Source organism: Marmota marmota, unplaced genomic scaffold (assembly GCF_001458135.2).
Source record: "Marmota marmota marmota unplaced genomic scaffold, marMar, whole genome shotgun sequence".
NCBI lineage: Eukaryota > Metazoa > Chordata > Mammalia > Rodentia > Sciuridae > Marmota > Marmota marmota.
Genome location: NW_026000261.1, coordinates 6,643,253 through 6,660,555, shown reverse-complemented (window position 1 = coordinate 6,660,555; position 17,303 = coordinate 6,643,253). Strand labels below are relative to the sequence as shown.

The 17,303-nt window shown below is 40.8% G+C and overlaps 1 protein-coding gene across 1 annotated transcript in view; it reads right to left on the bottom strand.

The window, feature by feature from the left end:
- Window positions 1–17,303, bottom strand: part of Col4a6 (collagen type IV alpha 6 chain) — a 281,502-nt gene that overhangs the window by 60,746 nt on the left and 203,453 nt on the right. Inside the window, exons 4-5 of the mRNA XM_048796881.1 lie at window positions 5,398–5,532; window positions 3,818–3,862 (exon numbers count right to left, since the gene is read on the bottom strand). Of these exons, the coding sequence (XP_048652838.1) occupies window positions 3,818–3,862; window positions 5,398–5,532 (180 nt within the window). The remainder of the gene's footprint in view (window positions 1–3,817; window positions 3,863–5,397; window positions 5,533–17,303) is intronic.

The window sequence follows — 17,303 nt, the reverse complement described above, 5'->3', positions numbered from 1 at the left end:
CACTGTAAACTGTCCCAGTGGAACTTCCTAGGGGTTATCTCTCAGCGGGGTAACAAGAATAAGTTAAGGCAAGACAACAGGCTGGTGCAGGAGTCTTCCTTATTCCTGAGATTTTTTATTCTGTTTAACAACAAATCTTTTCCCTTTGCCTGGATTTTCACTCTTTGGTATCTTCATTTTTTACTTGGGCTCATTCCTTTGATAGTTTTGTCACCTAAATTCCTGATATCTCTTACCTGCAGGATTCTAAGGTTATCTGTTCACTCTTTTTTACATTAGTGGAATTCTCGAGAATTGAAATCTGATCTCGAACTCAGACTTTCCAGCCCTTTCTCATCCAGCTGATACTATGGGATGGTAGACAATACACATTTTGGGCCATTCAGAATTGTGCTCTAATGTTAGCTTTGCCTCTTTCCAGCTGAATAAAGCTTCAGTTCCTTCATCTGTACTGTGGAGGTGAATAACACCTACTTTATAGGGTTGCTGTCAAATTTAAGAATGAATAATGCCTACCCCATTGCATTCTGGTCAAAATCAAGTGGGATTAGATTTACTAAGTAGGAGTTCAATAAATGGTAAGTTTTCTCCCAGATAAGTCAGCAAGGGTAAGCACAAGGCCAAGTTCAACCTTCCTCTTGATTTTCAGGGCCACAGAATTTCCGGCACTTTGCTGTTTCTGGTTATGAGTGATGACTTTACATATGTGTGTGTCAGTTTTCTAAGAGAGTGAGTGTAGCTTTTTGAGGAAGGAAGCCTTAGTTCAATGTAGCCCTAAGGGACTGAGTACACAGACTAGGAATACCTACTGTATTTCAGAAAAACAGTGTTCCTCAGAACTCAGTTTCAAAGTTCCCATTTAGTGAGTGGTATGTGTTCACTTTGGGGATATAAATCTAGTGTGCTCATTTATAAGCCTCTACGCAGGGCAATATTTGAGGTTGACTCCATGGGAAAAGATAAACATAAATTGCAAAGAACAACTTGAAAACCTCTGCTCCTCCCAACTTATTTGAACTGCAAGCATTTGACAAATGTACATTTGTTATTGGTACCAACAGCCCCTATTCACAGTTGAGACATCATTAAAAGCCACAGCCCCTACTATCCTCAGTCTACATTGTTCTGATGTGGAAAATCTTGATGAATGCTTGTTTGTTCATTCTCTACACTGGTTGTTGTGCTCCTTGATATAAAGATTCAGATTATCATGAAATTATTACTCACCCATTCATGTTGAAATTGTCTACATGACAACAAAGATGGAGTTTTGGGACTCAAACCAGTGACACTTAAGTTAATGATCAGCCTATATTAAGAAAGGAACCAGATCCATGCAGTAATCCAGTTTAGTAAGTTGTGTTGCAGAAGTTGATGGTTTCAGTCAAATTGCTTAATAAGTTGTTAAAAGTTGAAAAAAAATAGTCTGACTGGGCCTATGGTATCTTTGTTTTCCTCTGTCTGAGGGAGTCACGCCAGTCTGAGAATTATTGCTCAAAAAAAAAAAAATAGGCCCTCCCTAGAGGTTGGAGTCAGTCCTCTAAATCTTGTTAGATATCCAGAGGGATGTTGAACTCAACTGTAGGCCTCCAGAGCCTCTGGGAGGAGCAGAAGATTTAATCTGTGCTCTCAGGAAGCTATGAGACTATCACACAGGACAAGCAATAACTACCATTGGGCTGTATGTAATAAGAAGCTAGAGTATGTGAGGCATTGAGCAAGGCCTCCTGGGACCTTAGAGATGGAAGGAAGAGGCAAGTACTGAACAAAAGATGCTCAATACATACTTTTTAAATAGCTAGAAGAGAGGAAAAAAAATAAGGAAGAAGGATTTCATGGAGTAATGAAGCTTGAGACCTGAAGCTAAAGAATTCAAAAGTCAACAGAAAACATAGACAAGCTTTAGTCAAGGGAAGGGCCAAGGGAGTGGCAGTGAAAACTGGGAGCAGCAAACTCACTGGGGGAGTATGGACAGCTGCAACTCTTTCTCCCAAGCAATGAAGACCCAAAGAGAAGTGATCAACTCCTGCAAGCTCTAGAGCTCTTTTGATTACAAGTTGAAGGCAGAAGTGTCCAGCTGGACCTGGGGACAGGTTCCAACTCTGATTTGGAAGTAGTGTGGGCCTCACATGATTTACTTTATTTCACCTCCCATTAAAAAGAGAACGCAGGAGGAAGGGTGTGTTAACACTTCAAGCTCCAAATCCTCCACCCATCTCTGTCAAAGCCAGGTCTATAGGATGAATGGTAGAGTCTGCTTCCAGTTTTCTAGTTTCTCTTACCCCGGTTCCAAGAAGGTACAAACTCTGACTGGAGACTTGCTAAAGTGACGATAGGAACACAGCCATAAGAAAATGCCAGGAGATGCCATGAAACGATGGCCATTCCCATCCACTTTATTTTCCCACTGGCCTACTTCTGGGCATTTTTCAGACTCTGAAGTTAAGTAGAATGCAGAAATGTGAGAGTTGACGTGTCGATATGTATAACAAATACAAGACAAGAGAACCTTCTATTCTCCAAATCCACAAATGTCTATTAGATCTTGGGAGAAAATGGACCAGATGATAATATCTCTGAGGTCATTGCCATAGCCAAATGCTTCCTTTATATCCCCACAGTATAGTCCTAGCACATAGCAGATGATCATGAAATTCTTACAGGTTAAGACAAAGAGATCTGCAATCCCTTCATTAATCCTAGATTATGTAGCATAACAAACGAAACTCTTAAGTCTAGGACTCCCAAAGCATGTTTTGATATCGATTGGAACTCCTTGAATTTGTTGGAAGGATGAAGGCAGAATCCAGGGCCCCTTCAAATGGAGGAGCTTCACTTTTTCTTTTTTGCTTGATATACTGAGCTTTCTGCACAAGATCTGGTCCTCTCTTAAAGAAGACTGAAAATCACTGCACTAGACAAACAGCCCAGGCTGGGAATTGAATAGAGAGAAAAGTGACTATGGGCAAAACCAAAATGTGGTAGCCAGTAAGTTCCAAAACACAATACAATAGGATTTTAAAGGCTGAGGAAATGTTACCATGGAATCTCCAGTGGTGGGTTAAGTGGAGATATAGGACAAAAATGGAGCAACTACAGGATTGGGTTGGATGGAATGGAGAAAGATATATCTGCAAGCTCCCAACCCACTACTTTTATGTAGCAAAGCAGTGTATGCCAAGAGTCTATGTCCAAGTGATCTTTGGAATAGTCCCTTTATAAAATCTAAAGGGAAAGTCAATCTGAAATGAAGTAAGGCTGAAAAGAACAAAATACTGAGACAAAATATATCAAGATATCATTAAGGCAGGGGTTGTGGCTCAGTGGTAGAGAACTCGCCTAGCACATGCCAGTCATTGGGTTCAATCCTCACCACCACATAAAAATAAATAAATAAAATAAAGATATAAAAAAAAGATACCGTTAAGGACTTTTTCTAATTTGCATATACCTTCGCAATCCTCCTATAACGAGCATGTATATGCTCTAATATGGCTCAGCCTCTGTACCTGAGAAATAGTCCCTCATCTCCAATCAAAGCTTCCCTCAACTCACAAGACCTTACCATTTGGGCTAAAATATGGATGGTTTCTTATGGATGCATATGCCCCTCTACCCCTCAGCAGTCTGACTTAGGGCTTCCTATACTTGAGTACATGGGTAACTGTGACCACTGCCCTTCCAATGTCACCACACACATCTCAATATTTGATCCTAAGCATGCTTGCATAAGACAGGATGTTGCTAAGGCCAAAGTACCCCAGCTATGAAGTAGAACCTATAGGATGATATTAAAAATGCATCTGTGGACACTTACCGGAATCCCATTGATGCCAAGAAAGCCAGGAACTCCCATGGGACCCTTAAAAAAAAGGAGTAAGCAGATGAATGTAAGAGACAATCCCATTTATGGAGTGGGGCATACCGGGGATTGAACTCAGGAGCACTCGACCCCTGAGTCACATCCTCAGCCCTATTTTGTATTGTATTTAGAGACAATACAATACTGAATTGTTGAGGCTGGCTTTGAACTCACGATCCTCCTGTCTCAGCCTCCCAAGCCTCTGGGATTACAGTAATGGAATTCAATTGATATCTGCTAGATTTGGTAGGTTTGTTTACGTGATTCAAATACCTAAGTTGTTAAGAAATGCTTTGTATTTCCCTCGCCACATTGTATGGCCTTGTTCCCTACTTCAGTGCTAAGTGATCACTTGCTTTTACCTAAGGCCTTGGATGTGTCTGTGTTCTGAGATGAGTTATCATCCTTAGGCAGTATAGTGTTAAACTTTAAAATTAAGGCCGAATATCACATGCTGCTTTGACATCTGGAGAAACCCAGGAGGGCTTCGAGAAGCCTAACCATGAGTTCCCTCCCCACCTGCTCTTTCAGATAAAGTCCTATAGCCAAACCACCCTCTTTATCAAATGGACCAGGTGCAGTTTCTGCTTATCCCTGAATAGCTGCTGCAATACCCTGCTGGACCACTGAATTATTCAAACAAGTCAAATCACGTCATCCTTCAGGAACCGGGGCTCTTGATACATAAAGTCTGAGACCTCCCACAGCCTCTTAGTTCAGTCTTCCTGAGCGCAATCACTGTGTGGTCTTGCATGGTGTGCGGTGTCCTCCTCCCTTGAGCTGTGAGTCTATATAAGTAATAAACTGCTATCGACCTCATCTGTCCAGTATTAGGTGTCGTGTCTTCAGCCATTCCCATTATTTTAGTATGAGAATCCCTCCCTCACCAACCGGGTTAATAGGAGGTGATTAAACTAGGCAGGGAACATAAACTGAGTTGCTAAACTCAGTTGGCCTGCCACCATGATATTATCACTCTCCTTTCTTGTAGTTTTTCCCCTCTATTTGTGGCCCAAATTGCTTCCAAACTTCCTGAGCTTTTGCCTCCCAGTCACTTTTCTGGGGTTCTTGTTCTCTAGTATCTGGCTGAATGGACTTCTGATCTGTGCCCAGTTCCAACGAACATGATTTCTCACCACAGTGAGTCCACTTGTCTGGCAAATAGGTAATAATGTACTTTACAGTTTGCTTGCCCATGAGAGTCTTTCCAGAAATGGGCTGAACCATCAGCAGTATATCACCCATCTCCTCTTTTTTAAGTTTTAGTTATAGATGGACACAATAACTTTATTTTATTTATTTATTTTAATCTGTTGCTGAGGATCAAACCCAGTGCCTCCACATGCTAGGCAAGCGCTCTACCACTAAGCCAGAACCCCAGCCCCCATCTCATCTCTTATTAAAGTATGTAGCTGGACACTGAAGAAATTCACTAAGTATTATTCCCAAAATTGAGCAGAAGTGAAATTGACAATTTTTGGCCTTAATGCTTATGATCCATGCATCACAGGAAAAGCAAGCTTTGGTGATCTTACCTTATCTCCTTTTGATCCATATGGTCCCAGAGGGCCTGGGGAGCCCTTTTCCCCTTTCAATCCTGATAAACCAGTAGGGCCAGCAAAGCCTTCAGGACCTGTGGGACCTTGAAATCCAATTGGTCCAGGTCGCCCCTAAGAGACGGACAGAAGGAGTGCAATTAGTCAATACAGAACTCAACATCAACACTTTACATTTTCCCATGCACAAAGAACACTGTCACCACTTCATTAAATAATTTTGGCTTACAGATCTCTGAGGCATGCCAAAGTTCCAGACATGGATCAGAAAAAGGCTATTTTAGGGGCTTCTAAGCTTATTTGGATAGAACACATTTTATAAGCTCATTTAATAAGATTCATGTGCACCAAGATCCTTCAACTTTGTACTTCTTAGGAGATTAGTTATTCAGGCTGGATAATATTGTCTTCTTCCCAGTGAATGCCAGACCATCCATCAGATTGTCAAAATAGTGAAAGAACAGAACACCAGAGAACATTGTGGCATTTTTAAACTCACATCCAAATGGCCAGCCACAAGCTTGCACTGAAGTTTGGAAATGGCCATGCTTAAAGAATACTGCCCCAGGGGGGCAGGGAGGGGAGAATCTAAAAACCTCTTGAGTTGACCAACCTGTCAGAATTCATCTTTGGCTGATCCCAGGATCCAAATTGCTGTACCTGGCAATAGATACTTACAGGGAAAACACAACACACACACACACACACACACACACACACGTACTGTTTACTTGCTCTTCCTATTCTCCCTCCTTTCTTCTCCCCCCAATATGAACAGTGTTGAATGTGTAAAATGCAAGGAGCCTGTGAATATCTATTAAGCATCAATTATGGTAGCAAGAGAGAGCAGCCTGAGGATTTTGAATGCCCTGGTTATAAAATGTCTGTAACAATTAAGTCTGAGAGTTCAGGCTGACATTTTAAAGCAGACTGAGACTGAGAATTAACCCCAGTGGGTACAATACAGGCAGCCTGGACTATCATTTAGAACAAATCCCAGTAGGGACTGAATTTTCTTGGCAGAAAAATGAAAACCATTAGTAATGTGCATTACCTCTCAGAAAACACAACACCATATCAGGTAGAGAGCTTATTTTCATAAATGCTCCATCTCCACCTCTCGGCCTCTTTACTGTCTGTCTGCAATTTCCTACAAATCTGTGACAAACTCTGGCAAAAGTCCATTAATCATGCCCTTTACTATTAATGTTCAAGGTTTATCTTTTTTACAGGGCTCCAAACAGGACAGGTGCCTTATGCAGTGTCTAGAGTCACAAACTGGAGATACAAGTGGCCAACAGCTGTGCTGGTCCTTTGGAGTATAATTTTTGATGTCAATCAAGCCCGTGAAGACTTAGGACTCATGAAAAGAAGTAAAAGCCACTCTGCCCAAGGAGATGCATTTCTCTGGGGCACCACCTACCACTCAACCTTTCACAAACCCAACATATAGGCTACAAAAGGTGGTAGGCTAAAAACTGTCTAATAGGCTTGCTTCTGAGAATGAAGAAGATAGGGGGTTAGTGTTCACTCTTGAGGATGTTACCTCCCATCACTGGAATTTTGTTTACAGTGATTCTGTTATTTACTATTCTTGTAATTTCCATACAATCAATATGTGTGTATAAGGAGAAAAAAAATCTCTGTCAAAAATCAATTGATGATACATGTGTGCATCTATTTCTAGGCTTTATTCTGTTCACAAGTACTTTTATGCTAAAACTACACTTGCATGATTACTATAGTTTTCTAATAAACTTCCTTTCCAATCTGTAAAGAGAGGGGGGGGGGGGGAATACTTTAAAACAATTATGTTGGGATGCTGCTAAGAATGGGCAAAGAAGTCAAAATCTGGGTTCCAACAGTACTGTACACAAAACCATCACAAACAATACAGGTCTGGAACACAGAACAAGTACTGCAGGAACACAGGAGAGACTGGCCACAGATGTTTGAGGAATGCTTACATTTGGCCTATGGCTGGGGGAAGTCATGAGCCACATTTGGATGGCCAAAAGGGCCCAGCCAAAGTGGGCCTGGAAGGCCAGGCAAGAAAGTTAGAGAGTTGATGTGGTAGGACATAGGGAACTATCTGGGAAGAAAGCAGTGTTCAGGGCTGAAAGTCATCAAGGAGCATTCTGGAGAACATGTGTGTGTCAGCAGGAGGCCATGGCAACCTGCCTGAGGCTGGAACAAGGGAGGCAGATAAGAACCAGCTGTTGGGGAGGAGAACTCTGCTTGGAGGGAGGATGGGATCAGGATGGGCTTGCTGAGGTCATGTTATTACTAGCAGAGAAGACCCAGTCAGGGCACTGAATGCTTGACCCAAATCTGAGTCTTGCCAAAAGTTTTCCCACGTCAAGGGAGGCGAGGGGGAAAGCATGATAAACCATTGAGTGCCTACTGAGAGTGGGCCCAATTCCCATCCTTCTCAAACCATTAGAGGAGCTTGAGCAGTGCCCAATATAGGCACAAGGACTGGCACACCCCACCTCCACTCCTTTGCCTTTGAGAACACCAGGGCAACACCCAGGGCAAACAAGAAGACATAGGGATGAGGTGATTCTAGGGCTATACTTAACAGGAACTCTGATTCCAACCAGCAAAGGCAGGGATCCATGGCCTGCTTCCTTTTCCTTGGCTGGGTGGGCATGCTAAATTTGTTGATGCCTCTGTTCCATTCACAAAGATGAAAGTGAGTTTCTTAATGACCTCATGAGGGCTGGGGTGGTGGTTTCCTGGTAGAGTACTTGCTTAGCATGTGTGAGGCATGGGATTTGATTCTCAGTGCCTCCTATAAATAAATAAAATAAAGGTCCATGGACAACTAAAATAATATTTTTTTTAAAAAGACCTCATGAATCTTTTTTTTTAAATTCCAACTCTTTTATCAAAGGGGCATTTGAAAAGGTACCACTTGGAGAAACATGGACTTCTGGGCTGACCCCCAGGTTTTTAGAATGGTGGGCATGTGAGCAGGCAAGCTTCAAACCTGTCAGATTGACTTCAGAACTAGAAGCAGGGCTTGTGGCATATGCTGAGGCTCCTGAGGCACTATTCCTCTTGAAATCCCTCCTCAGTGTGGTGCCAGGCCCTTCTGAAGTCTGGAATCATAGGATATGATCATGACAAGGAGCTTCCCACTCACTGAAGTCCTCTCTTATAGTGTGGCACACAGTACCACTAACAAAGAAAAAATGGTTTGTTTTGTCAGCCATCTCTAGATATGATTACTCTGTGGCTCATCACGGTTTGGTCTTTTTTGCTCATCTCCAATGCACACAGTTTCTGTCCTAGTACCCAATGTACTGTTGAAGCTTAGTACTAAATCAGTGATGAATTTTTTTTTTTTTTTTTCTTCCAGACACTATCAGTGACATTTTTCCTAGTGGCCAGCAGAGGTCAGTGTGAGAACACAGAGAATACAGATAAGCAGGTGGGTGGGTGGGCCTCTCCCACTACAGAGAAAAAGAAATCAAACCAGTGTCAGAGAAGTCACAGAATGTTCGAGCAGAGAAGGCCCTTGGAGACTATTCAATCCAGGGTTTATTTTATACATGGGGTGGCGGAAGGAGTCTGAGAGAAGAGGAAGGACTTGTTTAGGTCACATAGCTAGTGGGAACAGTGTAGAGCTTAAACTAGACCGCCTGCTGCCAGTGGATGGCTCTTGCCTGTTTGCCAATGGCAGATGTCCTAAGGGGTCCATCAGGCTGCCCCCCCTTGCCCTGGGTCCGCCCCTGGGACTGTCCCCATCAGTAGGCTGGAGCAGCCAGATGCTCACACATCATTTCTCTCTTCCTAACCCTGATCATTTCACAGAACCAATCTGAAACATCATCACTGTTTGGACTGCTAGCAGAATTTCAATAGGCTTGGACCAATGCCCTTCCCTGATACATGTCATTTATTTTGGCAAATAGATCCAGACAGGGCAGAAGGGACTCCTCCAAGTCTTTCCAACAAGCTCTCCCTCCTCCATCTGCTCAGGATTTTAAATGTGCACATCAGGGACTAATTCTCAAGGGAATGGCTTGGGATTTGTGCCTAAGGCCAGGGACTACAGGTCCACAACCACAGTCCAAGCCAGACGCCTCCTCCTGGCTATGGGCTGGGGACAGTGTGCATTTTAAGATTGCCTTTGATCAGACCCAGACAACTGGGTAAAGGACCCAGAAATGGAGCTGTTTATAAAGTAGTACACATATGCAGAAATAGCATCCAGGAACCTTAAAAGCGCATGCCTCAGACTAAGTAGAACTTTGAAAACTGATGGCTGACCTTTCATAATGTGCCCCCCTTTGGCCCTTTTTATCCATCCCTCAAGATTCCAGTGTTCTTCTCCCATAAAATTAAATTTTGTTCTTAAGGAAGAATCTGAAATTCATTCCCACCAGCCCATAAATGACTGACAAGTTAGAGCTTCAGTTTTCCCAGGGGATTTGTAGTTAATGGTGAGCAAAATGTTAAGTCAGGGGATGCACGTGATATTTATGAAGCAGGGATTTTGCATATGATTACTGTGAGTTAATGAATGGAAAACACCTGAAACATAGAACAAAAGTATCGGTTCCCTATCCCCTTTAGGTATCATGATGGTAAAATGGAGAAATTAGGATTGAGTACTCAATACCCATTTGGTAAGTTTAGCTGAGAGATGCACAGACATTATTGAGACACCATCTTTGGGGCAGAGATGTGTGACTGGTAATGAAGGACTATGGATGCTGTCACCCCACATCTGTGGGGGCAATTCCCCTCTTACTGAGGTATGCTGTCCTGGTTCTTCTGGGTACTTGGATTCTCAGTGTGCTCATTCTCCTAAAGGGACCTCATGTATATGCTAAGGACTCCCCAGATCTGAACCTCCAGCCTAGATTTCTCTTCTGAGTGTACCAGATCCTTATAGCCAATGGCTTATGAGACCTCTCCATCTGCAGATTCTGTCTCAACTCAACATGATCAAAACAGAACTCACTGTCATTATCCTTAACCTTATTCCCCAGACCAACTCCTTTCTCTCAAGTTACTGGAGTGAACTCAGTATATGGCACTATCCATTAAGTTGACTGAGCCAGAAATTCAGGGATCCTCCATTGCAGCTCCCTATACCTTGGCTCCTACCCATATCCAATCCATTAGCAAGCACTGTCAATTCAACTTTCAAAATATAATGCAAATCTATCCATTTATCTTCAGATACTTTTAATTCAGGTCTTTCTCATCTCTCTCTCCTAGAGTGTTGCCACAGCCTCCCAACTGGCCTACCATCCTTCAGTCTCGCATTATTCTCTCAAGTATCCTAGCTTTTCTGTGTATGTCTCTGCTCTCCTGTAGACCTCCTATGTATCCTTCAGGTTCCATAAAAGATATCAGCTTTTTCAGGGAGCTTTCCATGATTGCTTCTACCCAACAGCATGCCTAGGTTGCCTGTGTATGTGTTGATATCTCCAATAGACTGAGCTCCTTGACAACAGGACCCATGGCTGACTCCTTACTGCATTGCTTGTGCTACACACAGCGGGCATTCAATAAATGTTTTCTGAATGAATGAAATGATTGAATGAATATACACACTGAAAAGTACAATGAAGAAACATCTGCTCACAGGACCACAGAAAAGAGAGCTGCATAAGCCTCAGGAAGTCATCCAGTTCAGGATGGAGAAACCGAAGCCCAGAAAGATAAAGGGACTTGCCCAAGTTCTTAGAGTATCAACTCTCCATACTTTTTCCTCATTTTAAAACGTTGGTGCATTATAGTTGTACTTATTGATGGGATTTGTTGTTGTATATTCGTACATGCACACTATATAACAATATAATTTAGCCAATATAACTGCCAGCATTTTCCCCCTTCTCTCTCTACCTCCCACCCCTTTCCTCTACTGATCTCCCTTTGATTTTTCAGGAGATCCACTCCCACTTTTGTTTTCCTTTTTCCTCTCTAGCGTTTGCATATGAGATAAAACATATAACCCTTAACCTTCTGTCAACCCTATACTTTATATTCTTTATTTTTTCTTTTTAGTTATACATGACAGTAGAATGTAGTTTGGCAGATTATACACACATAGAGTATAACTTATTCTATTTAGGATCCCACTCTTGTAGTTTTAGATGATGTGGAGTTACCCTGGTCATGTATTCAAATAAAAGGCTAGGAAAGTTATGTCTGATTAATTATACTGTCCTTCCTATTCCCCTTTCCCTCCCTTCCATTTACCTGCAAATGCCGTAATTTCATTCTTCTTTAGGACTGAGTAATATTCCACTGTGTGTGTATGTGTATATATATATTATATCACATTTTCTTTATCCATTCATCTGTTGAAGGACACCTAGGTTGTTTCCATAGCTTGGCTATTGTGAGTTGAGCTGCTATAAACATTGATGTGGCTGTGTCACTATAATATGCTGTTTTTAAGTCCTTTGGGTATGTAATAAGAAGTGGGATAACCAGGTCAAATGGTGGTTTCATTCCAAGTTTTTTAAGGAATATCCATATTACTTTCCATAGAGTCAACACTACACTTTTTAAAACACAGTACCATGGTATCTTTTAGAAAATTTAAAGACAGAAATGGTCCATATGTATTGTAATTTCTGGGCATTCTCCACCCTCTGAGATCTCTGAGTGAAATAACTTTGGTTCTTATCTGGATTGGTGTCTATCCATTCAACAATTACTTATTTACCAACTGATATGTAAAAGACTTTGTGGTTAAGATGGTGGGTAAGAGATAGTTTCTGCATTTGTGGAGGTTATTGTCTCACTATCCATTGAAAGGGATGTTCATATATGCACATCTGCATAAATGATTTCAAGTCCACTGTAACTCTACATCATATACAACCAGAAGAATGAGAAGGTATAGTCCATTTAAGTATGATGTGTCAAAGTGCATTCTACTGCCATGTATAACTAATTAGAACAAATAGAAAAAAGAAAGGGATATGTATGCCCATCCTCAACCTAATTCAACGCTTTTCATTTTGACCTGAGTTCTGTGCTAGGTATGTATGCTTGTTGGTAAAGATAAGATTATATTATAAGAAGTAACTGGAGGGACTGGGGTTGTGGCTCAGTGGTAGAGCACTCGCCTCACATGTTGGAGGCCCTGGGTTCGATCCTCAGCACCACATAAAAATAAGTATATAAAATAAAGGTATTGGGTCCAATTACAACTAAAAAAAAATAAATAGTTTTAAAAAAAAGAATTGGAGATGAAGTCATGTGCAATGAATTTTAAAAATTGTACTGTATACACCATAATTCAAGAGGAATTCAGGGATATGTGAGCTCACAAGAGGACTGAGAAGTAAGGAAAAGGCTAACAACATGTTAGGGAATGCATTCCAAATATAGAGAATTGTGGGAATTAACAAATTGTGTAAGCAAGGAATAGTTAGAAGCCTAGGCCTGGCAAGAGCTGAGGTAGCATCTCAAATAATCAGTGAGAAAGGGCAGGAGATGCTAACCTGCAAAAACTTCTCGGTGCTGGGGTGCTTGCCCTGGTTCATTAGCTATGTTTCGTTTGGCTGTCAATTTAGTTCAGAATTTAATGAGTCAGCTTGGCATAGTAGCTAAGAGGATAAGATTCTGAGTCAGAAAGTTCTGGATTCAAAATCCGTTTTTACCACTGTAAGACTTTGGGATGGAGGACAACTTTAGTTTTCTAATCTATCCAATAAAGAATAATATTAGTGTCTATCTCAGAGGGTAATTATAAGAATTAAATGATATAATTTGTGTAAACCATTATTTTCACTCCTTTGTATGCATATAAAACACCTGAAGATAATGTTAAAAGACAGATGGCTTGGCCTCACCCCCAGAGTTTCAGATTCAGTAGGTGTGGTTGGATCTAAGAATTTGCATATTTATTGAGTTCCCAAGTGGTACTGATGCTACAAGGTTGAGACCAAACTTGGAAAGACTCTGCTAAAAATCATTTAGCATGCTACCTAGCATAGAATAAATGTACAGTGAAAGTTACTTGTTATTGACATATTTTTCTTATTTAGGAAATGATTGTGGCTTGTGCAGTTTTGGGATTCACAATTTCAGCATTCCTTTCTTTTTTGTTATCGGGAAATGAACCTGGCACCTGCAGCCCTTTGAGTTGCTTAGGGCTTCGCTAAGTTGCTGAGGCTGAGTTTAAACTCGTGACCCTCCTGCTTCAGCTTTCAGCCACTGGGATTACTCAGCATTCCTTTTTCACTATGGTTTAAGGCATCTCCCCTTCTTTCTCCTTATGGCACTCAGGAGGAAGGGTATGTATAGGGGAACAAGACCAGAGACAGGAAAATCATCGAGGCAGCTGTGACATTCTGGAGAGAAATAACACTGACCTGGATTAGGTTCTTGACTATAGAGACAAGGGAGAAAACAGATTTCAGAGACTTTACTTTAAAAGACTTAGTGTTAAATTGGAATCAATGGGTAAAACTGAGGAAGATGCAGCAGAGCACGGTGGCATACTCCTATAATCCCAGCAGCTCAGGAGGCTGAGGCAGAAGAATCATGAGTTCAAAGCCAGCCTCAGTAAATTTGTGAGGCCCTAAGCAACTTATGGACACCCTGTTTCAAAAAATAAAAAAGGGCTGGGGATGGGCTGGGGTTGTGGCTCAGTGGTAGCATACTTCCTAGCATGTGTGAGGCACTAGATTTGTTTCTCAGAACCACATAAAAATAAATAAATAAAGGTTCATCCACAACTAAAAATATATATATTTTTTTAAAAAAAGGTTGGGAATGTGGCTCTGTTGTTAAGCGCCCCTGGGCTCAATCCCTGGTTCAGAAGAAAACCCAACCAACCAATCAAAGCTGAGGAAGGTACAAAGGATGATTCTTAGGTTTCTTTTTGGTCAATTGAGGAGATTTCTTCATTAACATGAGGAAACCAAGGGGAAGAAGAGTTTTCGGTAGAAGATGAGGAGATCATCTTTGGACAGTTTGAATTTAAGATGTCTTGGGAACATCTAGGGAGAAATTCAGCATTGTTTTCACCACTAGACTAGAAGGTTCAAGGGTATGGAATGAGATTGGCTCACAACTGTATCTCTAGAGATGCAGCATCTGGTGTTCAGTGCACAAGGATAGCATAATTGTGGAATAGATAAAAATAGAGAACTAGTGTTGAGGTTGTGGCTCAGTGGTAGAGTGCTTGCCTAGCATGTGTGAGGCACTGGGTTTGATCCTTGGTACCACATTAAAAAATGGTATAAAAATGTTGAAAAAAGAGGAAAAAAAGAGAAGTAAACATGCACTTGGAATCTTTAAGAAGGTTTCTTCCAAGTTTCATTAGCTAAAGGCAAAATGAGATTAAAGTACTGTTGCTAGCCTGAAAACCCCATTGTAATCTTCAAGGGTAGGGTGCAGAGATCCATGACCTCAAGTTTAGAGACTAAGTGGATGGAGTTTTACAATTCATCCTTACTCTATAACTGGAATTTCCATCTCGGCTATGGGGTGTAGTGGGCGTACAAAAGCTTAACATATTTGGGGGACTCCTCCCACCAGGGCCCCTTATCTTTGGACAAATTTGTTGCTGTCATATTTTTCAATAAACTTGCTACTTGCTTACGATCTCTGTGTCCTTTCATAAAAAACAAACAATAACAATGACAATTAAAAAATCCCAATAAATTCTGGTCTAATAGCTGGGGTTTTCTCCCCTAGCCATGAAATATGGTAAGGAAGATATTAATGTTAATACAACAGCAGAACATGTAAGAAGATTCAAACCAAATTTTGCTGTTCCTTTAGGTCATCACAATACATGTGTGAAGTATGCTGTGGCCACTAAGCAGCAAGGCAGTAAGCCATTGGGGTTGGCTAATGTCACACAGGTGCTCAGTGGCAGAGCAGGTATCAGGGCCTCCCAATCAACTTGTTGCTCCTTTGTTGGAACTAATCAAGATATATATATCTATAGATATCTATATCCCACTCTTCTAGTAATGGCAGTAATAGAATTTTTATATAAGTAAGTAAGGGAGAAAGAACTTGGGTAGCTGAAGAATATATGTCTAGCACATGACAGGGAAAGACTTATATCATGTAGATACATGGATCCATTTTGTGGCCCAGGAAGTCCGGGTTCAGATTCATAATGTTAGCATCATCTACAATTTGCCAGCAAGCACAACAATCCTTTCTATCCAAATAAATACAGAAATAATAGACAGATTAGATAGTGATTGGTATCTAGCAAAGAATGAAACTCCCAAATTCTCAGTGTCTGCAAAGCTAAGAAACAGTATCAGAGGCTCCCCCTCAACACACAAATGAAAACACATTTCTTTTCTAGTTCTGTGGCTTTAATCAGTGTTTGAAGCAGCCAGCCCAGGCATGAAAACATGCATCTACATGTTTTGTTTGCAAAGACACACACAACCATTCCATTGGCTATTCTCAGCAGCACTGATTCTCTGCATTGAAGAATGCTCTGAATGTAGAAACACAAAACCACAGTAAGAGCTACTCTGGGCTGAAAATATTGTTATTATTATTGATACCAAAGACATTTATCTCAATTTGCCTAAACTTTTCACTGGAAGAGGTACTATTTAATAGAAATTTACAAGTGGAATCAATGAATTCATCCAGAACCCTTCAAGAAATAGCACTACCTAAAACTTAAAAACAGAGAATTTCTTCTTATTCTCAATCAACATGGTCTCCTTAATTGTTCTGCAGGCAATAGACAGTTAAACAGGTTCTAGTAGACAAATTCTGATGTCATAGAAGCCCCTGGTGCTAGCATATTAATTCAGTGGAAGAAGTGGGAATATAAGCATAATATACTGATTTGGTGATCATTGTGCTGAGCAGAAACTAGAGTATTTAGTCTTTAAATGTTACATTTCTCTTGTTCCTGGGGAACATCTAGATAGAGGCAGATAAGTAGATGAAGAATTTTTAGGTCTTCCTTTTCTCCATAACATTTTCATAAAATGGTATCAGACATTAAAAGAAACTTTCCTTTTGTGATATTGTGATCATTGGGAATTGCAAAAACCAAAAATCAAGTAAAAATGTACATATGACCAACAGTTGGCCATAAAAATAAAAACAAAACAAACACCTCTGAAGTATTACAATGGTTGAGTGAGGCCCCACATTTCTTGGAATAAACATGTAGTTTATAAAAAAGCCTCAGTGTGTACTGAGTTTCCAGACTGCACAAGAAAAGAAACACAGATCTATTGGGGATGAATTTAAACTAAAACTAATAAATATAACTGTTGGGAAAACATGGAATACTTATTTTGCTATAATTTTGTTTTCCTTCTTAGAATTTAGAAGGGCAACTTGAGATGATTTGATGACAGAGGCCTTTTTAAAAAAGCCTTCTAGCAAACTTGGATTGATGTTGTGCTTGCCTCCCAGAAATTATCATGTTTGAGTTGGGTGTGGTGGTGCACACCTGTAATCCCAGTAGCTCCAGAGGCTGAGGCAGGAAGATTATGAGTTCCTAGCCAGCCTCGGCAATGGTGAGGCACTTGGCAACTCAGTGAGACCCTGTCTCTAAATAAAATACAAAATAGGACTGGGAATGTGGCTCAGTGGTCGAGTGCTCCCGAATTCAATCCCCACCCCAAATTCCTGCATTTGAAGAAAAATCATAAGATTTAGGTCCAATTCCCTGCTCCCACTTTCTAGCTGTATGGCCTTTTATTTTTTAAATTTGTTCTAATTAGTTATACATGACAGTTGTATGATATTAAGAAAACCAATTAATCTCTAGGTCTTTGTCTTTTCATCAGTAAAATGGGGACATTACTTGCCCTTTTTCCTGAGTTGCTTTGAATATCAGTTGAGATACAAGACAAAGCTTTGTTTTTTGGGGAAAACATGAGTAACTAAACTTCAATTTCCCC